Source organism: Opisthorchis viverrini (assembly GCF_000715545.1).
Source record: "Opisthorchis viverrini unplaced genomic scaffold opera_v5_86, whole genome shotgun sequence".
Taxonomy (NCBI): domain Eukaryota; kingdom Metazoa; phylum Platyhelminthes; class Trematoda; order Opisthorchiida; family Opisthorchiidae; genus Opisthorchis; species Opisthorchis viverrini.
In genome coordinates, this window is record NW_008751742.1 from 639,053 (window position 1) to 651,755 (window position 12,703).

A 12,703-nucleotide genomic window follows, 5' to 3' on the forward strand; every position below is an offset into this window, starting at 1 on the left:
CATATATACATATATATATATATATGTATATATATATATATATATCAAATATACGGTGAACAGATAAGTCGTAATAACGACCAGAGAACTCCAATAACAATGAAATCCGAACTGAACAAGGTGTTCAAGGGAGCATTAGCATGGTTTAACAAGCATTCAGTACACGTAGTCTCGCTGGAGTTGTTACCCTAATTTTTCAAACTGCCATTTAGTCCCATCAGGCTTATGAGTCTACTTGCAACGGAACCCATTCTGCTCTCAGTTGTGTTTGACGGGGCATCCATGCAGTCACGTAGGCACTAGGGGTAATTGTGTTCGCCACGGAAATCACGCTTCAGCCTATTGCTCGAATCCGTTATTACAGAACTTTAGTTATGTGACCTGAGACTACTTTCTTTTTTTATTATTTACCATTGCTTTCCAGCAAACCTCATGGCTAGCCTACACGTACACTCATATTATGGCGTTGACTTACACCAGCCACCTGAGTGACTTCTCAGATGACAATGAATTAATCCATGTTCGATGTTGAACTCGAAACCAGAAACAAGTTCATACTGAAACCATTCAGCCAAGTGACGGGACATGAATAGCAAAAGCAACAACAAGCGGAAGCTGCAATTTCACGCATAAATTTACTCACACAATTAAATATTGACACATGGCCGATTTACGCCCGGAACACCTCGTCGTACATCTACGCACACACATCCGCCTTTAGTGCTCTAACAACGGTCGGTAAGCTGCACTCAAAATGACAAAGTGCACAACAAGAAGCGCGCGAATCCGGAAATCTCACTCACTACCTCATTCAACAGAAAAAATGAAAAAAAAACGAATGACTGCATAAGGTGTTAATCGAACAGGCACATTCTCGCCACACCCCATCTCATCCACCCTCCCATAAAGCGGAATAAAGCTGAATGTTTTGTTGCAATTGTCAAACTTACGGTGTGACATGGCAGCCATAGTAGCTACCAAACGTAGATAGCTAGCGCGATTAGATACATTTTCTACACATGGATGCACTCCGCTAGTCTGTTTGTATGTGCGCATTTTTGCAACTGTACAGGTTGGACAAATCAGTCAACACTGTCGAACGCCCCAGAGAACACAACAGCTAATCAAGCAAACAAACAGCGTTGAAAAGTCACTGTGAGTGGGCTTTGGCATGAGCCGTTTCGGTTGCACTGCCCAGGTTAAATCCCGTGAAATTCTGTTTCAGATTGCTAGCTCGCAGCTCTGGTGGACACGGTGAAATGCATCCGCTGGATCCCACACTCCCCCTCCGGAACATTAGTAGTGGTCGGTGTCAAATCATCTGTCAGACAAGATTTTCTCATGACACTTTTCGATTTTGATTGTGTGTTAGCTGGTGTGTATGTGTACTCAGAGAAGAGCGTGTAAGCCTCAAATTCGAGTAACTGGTGCTGTTCGGTTGCGTGCTTGTATACGTCAAGGTGTCACACATTGGATTTAACACGGATGAGCAACGGTGAACTTGATTGTTCATGCGCTGTATTCATTCCCCCTCATGTGCTTGCTTGTAAGTATGCATGTATGTACGCATGTACGTACAGACAAATAGATGCATACGGATGGGTGTGAGGAGGCATCAGTTGGGACTTAGCAGTGACGTTATCTCTTCTCCCTAGCATGCCTTCCATGAGTTCGCCACCATCAACATATATTACTCCAACTGACAACTCAGATTCGGTTATCCTCTGTGCTTTCCACTTGTCTCGCCATGTTTGACAAGTAAGCCTACCCGAATGCCTGTAATATTTCCATGCCAGCTGTATGTTTCGAGTCGAGGCCGATTCCACGAGAATATTCTCCTCTAACTCTCTTACCCTTGGGCGGGGCGAATTCCGCAAGTGCAGCTTCATGATGAGCATGAATATGTTTTCATCCAACACGGATGGGTTGTGAGACAAACCACGAATGAATGAGCTCCGGGTTAATCCATCATCATTGGGCGCAGGCCAAAATAATTAATGGTAGTTGTACAGCCTACTGTCGCACGACATTCGATACTTCTATGTAGAATATCGGAAGACGAGGAGGGATAACGTCAACTGAATGAAAAGTGGGTGATTTGACAATTGATCAAGCGGGCTTCTCGCCTCGCACTATTGTTGCAGATGTTTGATTTGCTGGTACTTGTGGAATAGCTCATAAATTGTGGTGGAATGTTGTGGTGGGTGAGCTGAATAACTGAGAAGATTTAGCCCGGAAAGTTTAAAAGTATTGGACCCGAACACGATGAAAGATATGCACCACATTAAAATTTCCTACCTACAGTACTAAGCAATCTGGACAATGCATTTAAGTTTGTCCTCAACAATAAAACAGTGCCCATAAAGCAGAACGACGTAGGTTATAAGGTAACCCTTTGTTGACCGTTACCAGTTAGATTGTATGTACATTTAGGATACTGGATTGGTTGTTTTCCTGAAAGTTTTGACACCATTAAAGTTGGTTGTCTTCCGCACAGATATATCCTCCTTTTCTGTTTTTGTTTATACTGAAAATGACCTCCTGTTGTATTAAGAACGAATTTTTGGGGTAAATTGTGAAGTCCTGCTTTTGTTTAAATTTAGAGCGTTCTCCTCGTTGGAAACGGTTGTCAAGGGTTACTGATGTTACTCGTAAATTACTTTTCACTATCTAGAAAATGGTTTATTCCCTACGGATACAAGGATCACTCAAACTAACAAACTGGAAGTTTCAATCCAGAAATATACAGAAAGTCTATATATCCTTCTGCGTTCGGTCCTTATATTTTTCTTCCGACTGGCGTTTCTTACATCAGCCCATATACTCGTCCACGAAGTGGAATGTTTTATCAGCCGCCCTGTTCCCTTATATGTTATAATGGGTTGATTCTGAAGTAGTTCTTTCATGAAAATGCACTCATTTGCAAACAAATTTGGTTTTTCCAGAGACTCGCCTGTACCAAGCGTAATTTTTGGTTGAGGATGGGCAAAACCGGTTTTGGGCTGTCGAGGAAATCTCAGTAACCTTATGAGTAGTATATTAGTTCTCTCATGGTTTATTCGCCATATTTGCGAGTATTCGATGTGAAGAGAAAGTAACGTCGGATGAGACCGTAAGTTCATTGTCCGCTAAGTGGACGTTCTGTGTTTTGTTGATTATTACTTTATTGTCCCCGTAATAACTAAGGAGAGAACTATGTACAAATATCACCAGGGAAAAAGAAAATATAATGCTGATAGGGGCGCATCATCATCGGGAAATACCAACACTATCAACCAACACGATTACATATCGCCAAATCGATCACAAATTCAGTTCAATATTAACACCGCGATGTAAAAACTGCAATCAACAAGGGAGTTAACCGAATAAGAAGAATTAAATCTGAAAAGGGATGATTCATCTATTCTAGCTGTTACCATCAGATTACACAGATGGAGCCTCACTCAGCGCTATCTATGTCAGAACTCCCAGATTGTAGACTGACAGGAAACTTTTGAAAAAATTCGGTGCACGACTTGGTTGGATTAAAACGTAGTAGCAACAATTGTGGATAGTTCTTTGAAAAATAAGGGACGTAAAGTTAGCAACCGGTGAAATTTCGATGTCATTCAGCAGTTAATTGATTAATGTAGTAAAAATGCCAAAGGGATGATAATATCTGCTTATTGAGGGAGACGCTTGTACCTCAAGTTGTATAGGGTCAGAATGAATGAAATGTCAACTAAAATGTTCACCTTCCTTGATGTCAATACGTGAAGATCAGGAAGACCGCCATTTCAGGAATAAATGCGCAGGGGATTTTCCACCGGGGTGGAAACTGGCTTGAAAAATGCGATGAACTGGATCCAACTTGTGCGTCTGTACGAACAAGGGATCGTGAATTTAAGCGGAAAAAACGAAAGCAACAAACCACCATACAAAAGTAACAGGAAAATCTGTAGAGCCGAGCTCAAAGGTCATTTAGGTATCCACCAAGCAGAACATGGAAGTATTCATTCACCGAAACAAACAGTCACAATCGTGCTTCACATTCATTCGAAAGTGCCTGTATAAGATCGTGAACACCACAGATCAACACAACAGCCAACGGCGCTCAGCGCCGTTCTGCAACGACAGATAACGTTTTCAACGTAATTGCGATGCTCGGGAAACAACATGAACTCCGCTGATTCTCCTCCCTACAAACTGACGAAATTTATTTACTGGCGTAGAATGACAGATGAAGGAAAATGTGAACGATAACACCATAATAGATTTGTCGAAAATAACTGAGAGTTTTATGGGGATTCAGAAGAATCTGCTTAAGCGCTAGCTTCGGGTAGCATTGGCTGCTATGATCGTTGCTTCACCATTATTTCAAGGGACTGACGCTAAACGTGGGCCGTATAATATGAAGCAGAGGTACGAATTTCGCCTCACGTGCAGACACGAGTAGGAGAATTTGGTTGGCTATGCACTTTAATTGCATGACGACTCTGGGGGTTTCTTTGCAGTCCGTCTCACGAAGCGAGATGCATAGTGGCGACAATTCCAAATAAGAATGAAACAATCGTACGGTTCCTCAGTGACAGGACAAAAACCTAGATTAAAAGTAAAAAACTATTATCGTCAGTAGTCGGCCATATCAAACTGACACTGGACAGTACTTGATCCGGTTTTGTGCTATGTCTAGGTCTCCACTCAGTGCTGCTAACAATCCTACTGGTTGCCCTAGCTTCATGGGTCATTCAAAATAAATATTCATTAAATCCACGCAGCAATAGTAGGTGATAAGAAGGAACTGAGGGAAACTTTTCGATGTTCACAGGCCTTTTGGATGAGCCTTTTCCGTGGTCTGTGATAACTTATTCTTTTATGAATTTTGTGGGAAATTAGGTCTTTTCAATCAGTACGTAGCAAGTAAAATAGCTCTTAAACTGAGTAAAAAACACAACTCGGTGTTAGCTATGATTGAGTTTCTTCCAAAGCAATACTGGGTCCCGAGTGAACTATTAAGCAGGCAGTTGGCACTGGATTAAAACCAGATTGATTTACTTTTTTGAGAAGTTAATCACTACCACACTTGTTGTGGTATCTACTATTATCTTAAAGGCGTGAAGGAGGCGTACCCACTGATAACGCACGACCGCGTTTCACTCTGTTGATGTAACAACAAGCCGCTCCTCAAAAGACCAAAAGATACATGTATAAACGCAGTTTTAGGTTCCTTATTCAATAAGTCATAGGTATTTGGATTAGTATTGTGGTGGCATCTACTTTGACTTAATTTGTTCACTCTCTACTAAATTTAACTTAGCCAACTCAGCCTGACTAACCTTCCAAAACAATAAATAACAGAAAACTGATAAGAAGATCGGAACGTTGTCAGCTTTGCGCACTGTATTTTGATGATAGTCTTCCTATTTTGTGACGGTGATAGGCGAACTTCATTTACTGTTTTGTAACAGTCTACAATTTGTCTGCATTCGTATTTGAGCAGATCTACTCGGAGTAGCATCCGAAAACGAATTGAATAAACGACTATCGTTGTTCTACCGTGATGGTTAGTTGAGTTTAATCAGTTGCTCAAGTTACAAAACCCACGTATTAAGTTACTCGCTGGTTTTCTGTCACTTTGATTTGTTCGTAAAGCCAGGATCATTCGCCCATATAGTCGCAAAGCTAACTGCCTTACCAGAGACCGACCACCTTGTTCCCACTGAAGCCAACGTTCATGGATCTAACATCACTCATTTCCTTCACCTCTTCACCATTGTTTCAGGCTAAATTGGATTTACATGTTATCTATCAAGAGTTGTGTGGCTCAACCGGACGAGCAGGACGAGTGCATTTCCGGGCAACACGCGAAGCTGCGCTACCACGTATCTGGTCGTGTTGGGCTAACTGATGCAGGAAATTGAGTCTATACTCCTGACAAACAATACGCTGCGAGAGAAACACATGGGTCATGTGGACGCGCTGGCAGGAACACCAGCGCGCATGCTTACACGCAAACAACCACACAGGCGCACAAACCTACTGCCAAATCGACGCCTGGTGTGCTATGGAAAACATGGAATTTCCACTTGTCTTTGCTATAACTAAAGCAGATCTGTATTTCCTGCTTATATTAACTTGGGAATAACTTTGGTCGCCAAAGAAAGGTTCTTAAACAGGAAAATAATTTTCTTCGAAAAGGCCTATAAATAATAGTTTGGTGAAGCACTGACTTGAACACCGTACTATTAAAATACAAGATGTAAGACGCTTATTGTTCTAATGAGTCTCCTTTTGGAGAGACTAACATATCTCGATTAATTTGGTCCGTCACACCAAACTGTTTTCTTTAATCCCAGTGACTCACAAAATCCAGCGAAGTTTGTCTAAATGGGCCAGCTAGGGTCAGTCTTAAATCCAAGTGATAAAGCAGACTAAGTTCCTCGCAAACCGTCTGCCAGAATAACTCGTAACCTTCTTGTGAGTGTTTGCCAACCCGGCGAATTGTTTTTCGCACAGGGAATGTTAGCTTACAAAATATCGGTAGTGTTGGAAAGCCTTTCGCATAAGCCCTTCCACTATTTAGAGGATGTAATATTCACAGTGTCCCCGGATAATCAGGGCTCTGTAACATGTTGAATTCGTATTTCCCAAAACAGACAAGATTGGTGCAGTGTGATAAGACTAAAATCACAGGAGACCCGGAAAGAAGCCTAAAGTGAGTTAGGCAGTCAGTCTGAAAGGCAGTTAAAAGAAGGAAAAACACTAGTCATATGTTTTCTGAAACCAACTTGACAGTCCACGATCGATTTCAATTTTTTGAGGCTCTTCAGATGGACGTAGTCGCTGAATATCTGCAAAGCCTATGTTCTACTGGATATCCACGATATCTCCAGTGTCACGCCAACTAAAACTTGAGCCGGCCCTGATGCAGAATATCATGGACGAGAAATTCAGCTGGGATTCAGTCGAGTCACCCATTAAAACGAAATAAGTGTGCGAATGAGGGTATTTCACGGAGATAGTGTGTCCATTTCGATCAACCGATGACGGCAGCGTTTAACCTTTCTGCTGTTCTCGTCGAGAGTATCATTCCTCCTCACAATAACGAACAAAAGACAATAACATTTCAGACGTTACACTTTTCTGATACATAGCTACCAAGTCACCCAGATACTGCCAAGTTACCCAAACCTAGGCAGGAGCGGTAAAGATGCTCGGGAGCTATAATGCATTTTCTACGAGATACTTCAGTGTATACAACCAATTCCGACAAGCAAAATGAAAGCTTCCGGCCGGTTTATGCCATAAATGAACTTTCCCGGTGTGTACTAAAACACCGAGTTCTTTTTTCTCTAATAAAAAGACAATGTTGCCTGCTTTATACTGCATCACGCCAAACATTAATCCATCTCATTTTAGCAATGCGTCACGCAATCCTAGGAGAGACATGCAGCGTTATACTTGTTATCTTTAAGGTACCTGTCATCCAGGTGGTCAGCTATTGACATCTCAATGAAAGCTAGATCATCACGGTCTGTCCGTTATTAGACGAAAATGTAACGGGTTCCCAAAAGTTATGATGACCAAGCTGTCATGTGTCGTTGACAGCCATGGATGTCAACCACCGGTTACTGATGTGTAGAGCACAAACAGTCAGGATGGTCAAATACCTAGCTTGACTTTATCTTGTTGCAATTTTGATGGGAACCTATGCGTGTATGCAGTTGGTCCCTCTTGTTTGGTATGGTTTGGTGATAATGCAATTCACAGTGTGTATTACTTGTTTGAGGAGTGTAAGCGGAAACTTTCAGTGAGTTCCCAGAGATGAGCTAGACCATAAGCACATAGAATTATTTCAACATTTAATCGTTTTTCTGTTTTGGTTACAGCCCATCACTTGTTGTCGTGGCCGATAGGACAAGTTCCCGACATCGAACACCCGGACATTCTCCATAAACAATTGTTCGTTGTTCCACGTTGCCCAACTAATTCGGCCTTCCTCGAGTATTTTCTCTCATAAAAACCCATACTTCGGCATTGGTATACGCATGCTATTTTCAACCAAGTTGAAGCCCTATTGTTATTCTCGACGAACAAATCAACGGCCTAAATAATAACCAGAGCTACCAGTATTATCAGCGGTTGTATTGTTGTGATGCTCTACAGTTCTGCATCCATAAATCAGTGACTGGGCATAAGCAGTCTTTTAAAAACTACGTTGTCTCGTGAATCAACAGCAATCAATTATAGTGGTAGTGAATGCATGCAGCAACGGCACTTCATTCACTGTCATCGGTGCACACGAATAACTCTAAAGTGACCTCAAAATGTGAAAACCGTCAGTCAGACAAACGATACGGAATCATGTTGTTTAGGCAGTAGCCCAGTGAATCAGTAAAATGCTACGGATTCACCAGCTAGGACCACAAGACATCTGCTAAACACGTACTCAAAAGGGTGATGCCAGATTGCCCAACATTTCGTTCGAGTACTCAGAGCTAGCTGGATTCCTTTTATAGGACCAGTTTCAGTGGACTCAGTATGAAATTTGGTTTCAACCAGCCTCAGGTAAACTCAGAAAACTGGCCTCGGCTGATTGATAAGTAATTCGTACAAACGAAACTTTTTCATTTCCAAATGCTAAAAAGTGCTCAAAGATACGAAGTATCCGAGTTTTTAACATTCCAGTAACCTTGACTGACGTGCCAAATTTTATTTAATGTAATCAGCGAGGTAATAGAACCCTTTCTAGTGCCTTCAAGCACTCTGCGTCTGGGATACAAATGAGAGAAAAGATGATACCTCAAATGGCATGCGGAAAGTTCGACGACTCGGTCGTAAAATTTTGGTCATCAATCGAAGTGACATCAGCAGTGCGTAGTGAATGAGGAAGCCTTCACAACACCGGATCTCTTAATAGCAACACAACTGTAGTCCACCACTCACTGGTGATGAATCTGTTACAACCAATTTACCAGGGTCCGGGAACAGAACAGCAGTCAGTCTCATCTCAGCTGAATTATAGGTGACAGCTGTTGTTTTTTGAGAACATCGACGTACTGCGCCCCCAACAGATTCTTCGCTGTATACGAATGAGATAAAAACAGGGTTGTGTAAACAATGTGTGTAAAGTGGTGTCATTTTGCTTTTGTTTAAATGTGGTCGTGGACAACTCGTGAAAGAATGCGGTGAATAGATTGTAGCCGTTCATCTTTTACCTTGAGAAAAATGTAGGTGCTTTGTCATATGAAAACCAAACAACACCTCATTTGAGCAAAGTTTCTGAAGCACACATGCTATTTTGATCAGGTGGGGTCAGAATGGACACATCTTACGAGCGAAAAACTTTCAGTAGCTACTTACGCTATCATTCAGTAGTGAACGAGATGTTGGAATTTAGATTGCTATGGTCGCATTAGCTCACCGGAACGTCTTGTCCATACAGAAAACAAACACGCCAAAACACCGCATGTGCGGTGTGAGTAAATGGATTATACTTTCAGTCAGCTGTACGGATATTTCGTCTAGTTGATGATGGAATAATCAGGTGGGCAAGAACCAAAAGTTTTTTCGCGCCGTTTGAATGAGCTGGATACCTCCATGAGAGATATTCCTTGTGCCGTCTCATCACCTTAGATGTTGTTTGCAAGACGTGCAGGTGTCTCAAAGTTGGGGTCAGTCAATTTTTCAGAGAAAATTTTGAAAACTACTCGTTTATAATATAATATCAGACAAAGAAGCTTCCGTAAACTTGAAATAATATGGCTGTGAGTGTTGTTGACAGGGATAAGTGAGGTTACTCAAATTATGTCAGGCAACTCATAGATTGAGAATCACGACGTCATTCGGTTAAAGTTTTAGTTTATATTTTTCAGAGGTGCTCAATTCTAAGACTTACGGTGTACAGAAAATTGCAACATTCATTGTACAGTTGTGGCCCAACTCTATTTTGGAAGGTTTATGTGTATCATGTTAAGTTATCATAATATTTTGATAAGCTAGCTGGATATTTTCCTTAATGGCCTGACAGCAGTCCCAGTGGTCATCTAGGGAAGCACAAATTAGTGTATAAGTTCAGGGTTAATTTCGACTGCAAGCTAGACCTCAAGCAGTTATGTTTCAAGGCAGCATCCTCACACCAGTTGCTTTCTGTTTACATACAAAAGTGAACTTGAGAACCCCTTATCTTTCTACCAGTTTTGGGCAAGAAATAACTCACGGCCTCCGACTATGTCTAATGCGCTTACCAGCTAAGTGGTTCATTTTCATTTACAAACTGCGAACTGTAAAAAGTCAACGGTTTCCAGTATCATTGCAATGATCCCATATTGTTAGGGAGTGAAATTGGAAAATGCCTGGAGCAGTTCACATACGGCAATTCTCTAGCCATTCCAATTGGCTCTTGTCAGAGTACGGCGTTATAAACGTTAAAAAAGGTACCTTGTTTGCTCCTATTGGGAGGCCCGCAGCCGAGGTAGTGTAGTTGTTAGCTGGTTTGTTCGGTCAGCGTCGCAATATGGTGGGATTCCGACTAACGATCAGCAAACAAACCAATGGGCGCTGTGCAAGTGTTAAGCTTGCAGTACCTCTGAATTGATAAAATGTGTTTTGAGATCACACTGCTCTTTTACTCCAGATCCAAACCAACAGCTTTTTTATCATGAGACACATAACGGTTGGTTGAGGTCAAAGATAGTGCGTTGTTAAAGAAAGGCTTACTGTGACATGTACCCACATTCGTAGGTGTTGTTTGAGTGGAGAAGCGGTGTTGTCTGAAACAAACGCCTATAAAACGGCTCCAAAAACATCTTTTTAACTGATGTACAGCTGGGAAAGGTAACACATTTCAAACAACAGTGAGAACATAATTTGCACAGTACATCTCAAAAAAGTACTCTTTGGAAAAGGGCTATGTTTATCCAGCGGTGAGCAAAAATAGATAACTACCCAGATTACTGAGGCCGCTGTTTTCCATATGAAAATCTCTCTTGAAGTAGGCCAAATTTAGCGTTTCCTACGAGTGATCCATAGACTGAGAAAGGAAAAATATGCTCAAAAAATTTTCCTGTGTAAAAAATTTAATACAGAGCGTTTGTCTCCTTCTAGAGGCACTGTACAAGTTACTCCAGTTTTAACGTCGATTGGGCCACCACAAATAAATATGTTGGTGCAGGAGGGCAGTTTGTGTTTTAGAGGTGTTTGGACATTGTAGGTTAAATTAGAACAAATGCCAAATAACACGGAAAGACTGTAATAAGAATCATCTTTTCAAACGAATCGGTGTTTAAGATATTTGCTTTTGATAGCATAACCAACTATTGCCGAAAGCAATGACAATTCTAAAGCTCAGCTTTGCCGTGAGAGTCGTATGGAGTTAACCAGGTATGAAAGGCTGTCCTACCTGTGGAAGTTTATTCGAATGGATGGTTACTAAACGATATGAAATTTTAACCATTATTAGTTTCAGAACATTATGTGCACTTTCAAAAAGCTATTTATTCAGTGATGAAAAGCAAACATTAGGATGTTACGGTTGTTTGGTCGAAGTAATCAACATGGTCATTCGAACAATGTAAGAAGACATGTAATTACGGGGCAGACTTACAAGCGCTTTAGGAAAAACGCATAAAATAAAAAAAACATTGTTTTAGGAGTGAACCTTACTTTACACTGTAAAAACGTAGAAATAAAAACTCAAGGTTGCCTAAACGAAATTTGTGAAACTTTTAATCACAGTCGACCTGTTTGGCGGGTTCAAGTGGAGTTTTGATGTAACCAAAATCTGATAGAATTGCTGACTTAATCTTTCCCATCAGAAAACCCTCTTTTGAGTCTGCTTGCTGTTACCTACATCTTAACTCTTCACCAATTACATTTGGTTCCATTTGCGCCATTCTTGTATAAGCGGACCTCTAGTTGAGATGCGGACAGTTTAGGTACTTTAGGTGCCGTAGGAATATCGAGCGTGTCTTGAGCTAATTGCAGGATAAATACTATTAATTCAAGGTCAACGTTGTATGATGACTATGTCCAGAAAAAGTAATTCTGGGATCATCTTTTAGTTTTCCTTTAGGATATGTCAGCCATGACTGCTACAAGGCCGGATCAATAATGCAGCCCGTCCTACATATAAGTCCTATAATTCTGATGATTGCTATTGCGCTACTACATCTTATATACTGGAAATCAACCAAAAATTCATACCCAGAGTAAGTCAGTTAATCGGTTAATAAATAATTAGGAATATTACTTGTTCTGTTCTAATTCATCACATAGTTAGGCAGGAAACTTCAGAGAACTGGTTTTAAATAAATCAGGTATCCTAAATGTAATTGCTTACTTGAATATAAGAAAAATTCACCTCATGAAATCTACATTTTCGGAAGAAAATTAATTCGTTTTTATTCCCTTTTCCGGAACTTTTTGTACAGGACTTTCGGATGATTGTTTCACAGACTTAAATGAAGGCGGCTACAATTCACAAAAACAAGCACATCAAACAAAGCGAATTCTTCTCTGTGGGGAAGTATTAGTGCGCTATTAGCTCAAAGCTTTGGTGCTCCCAGGCCTTGTCCTCATGTGTTCATACACTTGTGACGTTCCACTTGGATACCTAATGAAGCGTCTCGACGACGTTGAAGGAAACATGTTTATTACTCATGCTCGAACAGCGAGACAATGACAATACTAATGGATGAACATAGGACAAATGTTAATATTC

General features: G+C 41.0%; 1 protein-coding gene across 1 annotated transcript in view; it reads left to right on the forward strand.

Annotated features, from left to right (window-relative positions):
• Positions 1-5,889: 5,889 nt before the first annotated feature.
• Positions 5,890-12,703, forward strand: part of T265_04902 (hypothetical protein) — a gene marked incomplete at both ends in the record, with an annotated part of 43,533 nt that continues 36,719 nt past the window's right edge. The window contains one exon of the mRNA XM_009169762.1: positions 5,890-6,039. Within this exon, the coding sequence (XP_009168026.1) occupies positions 5,890-6,039 (150 nt within the window). The remainder of the gene's footprint in view (positions 6,040-12,703) is intronic.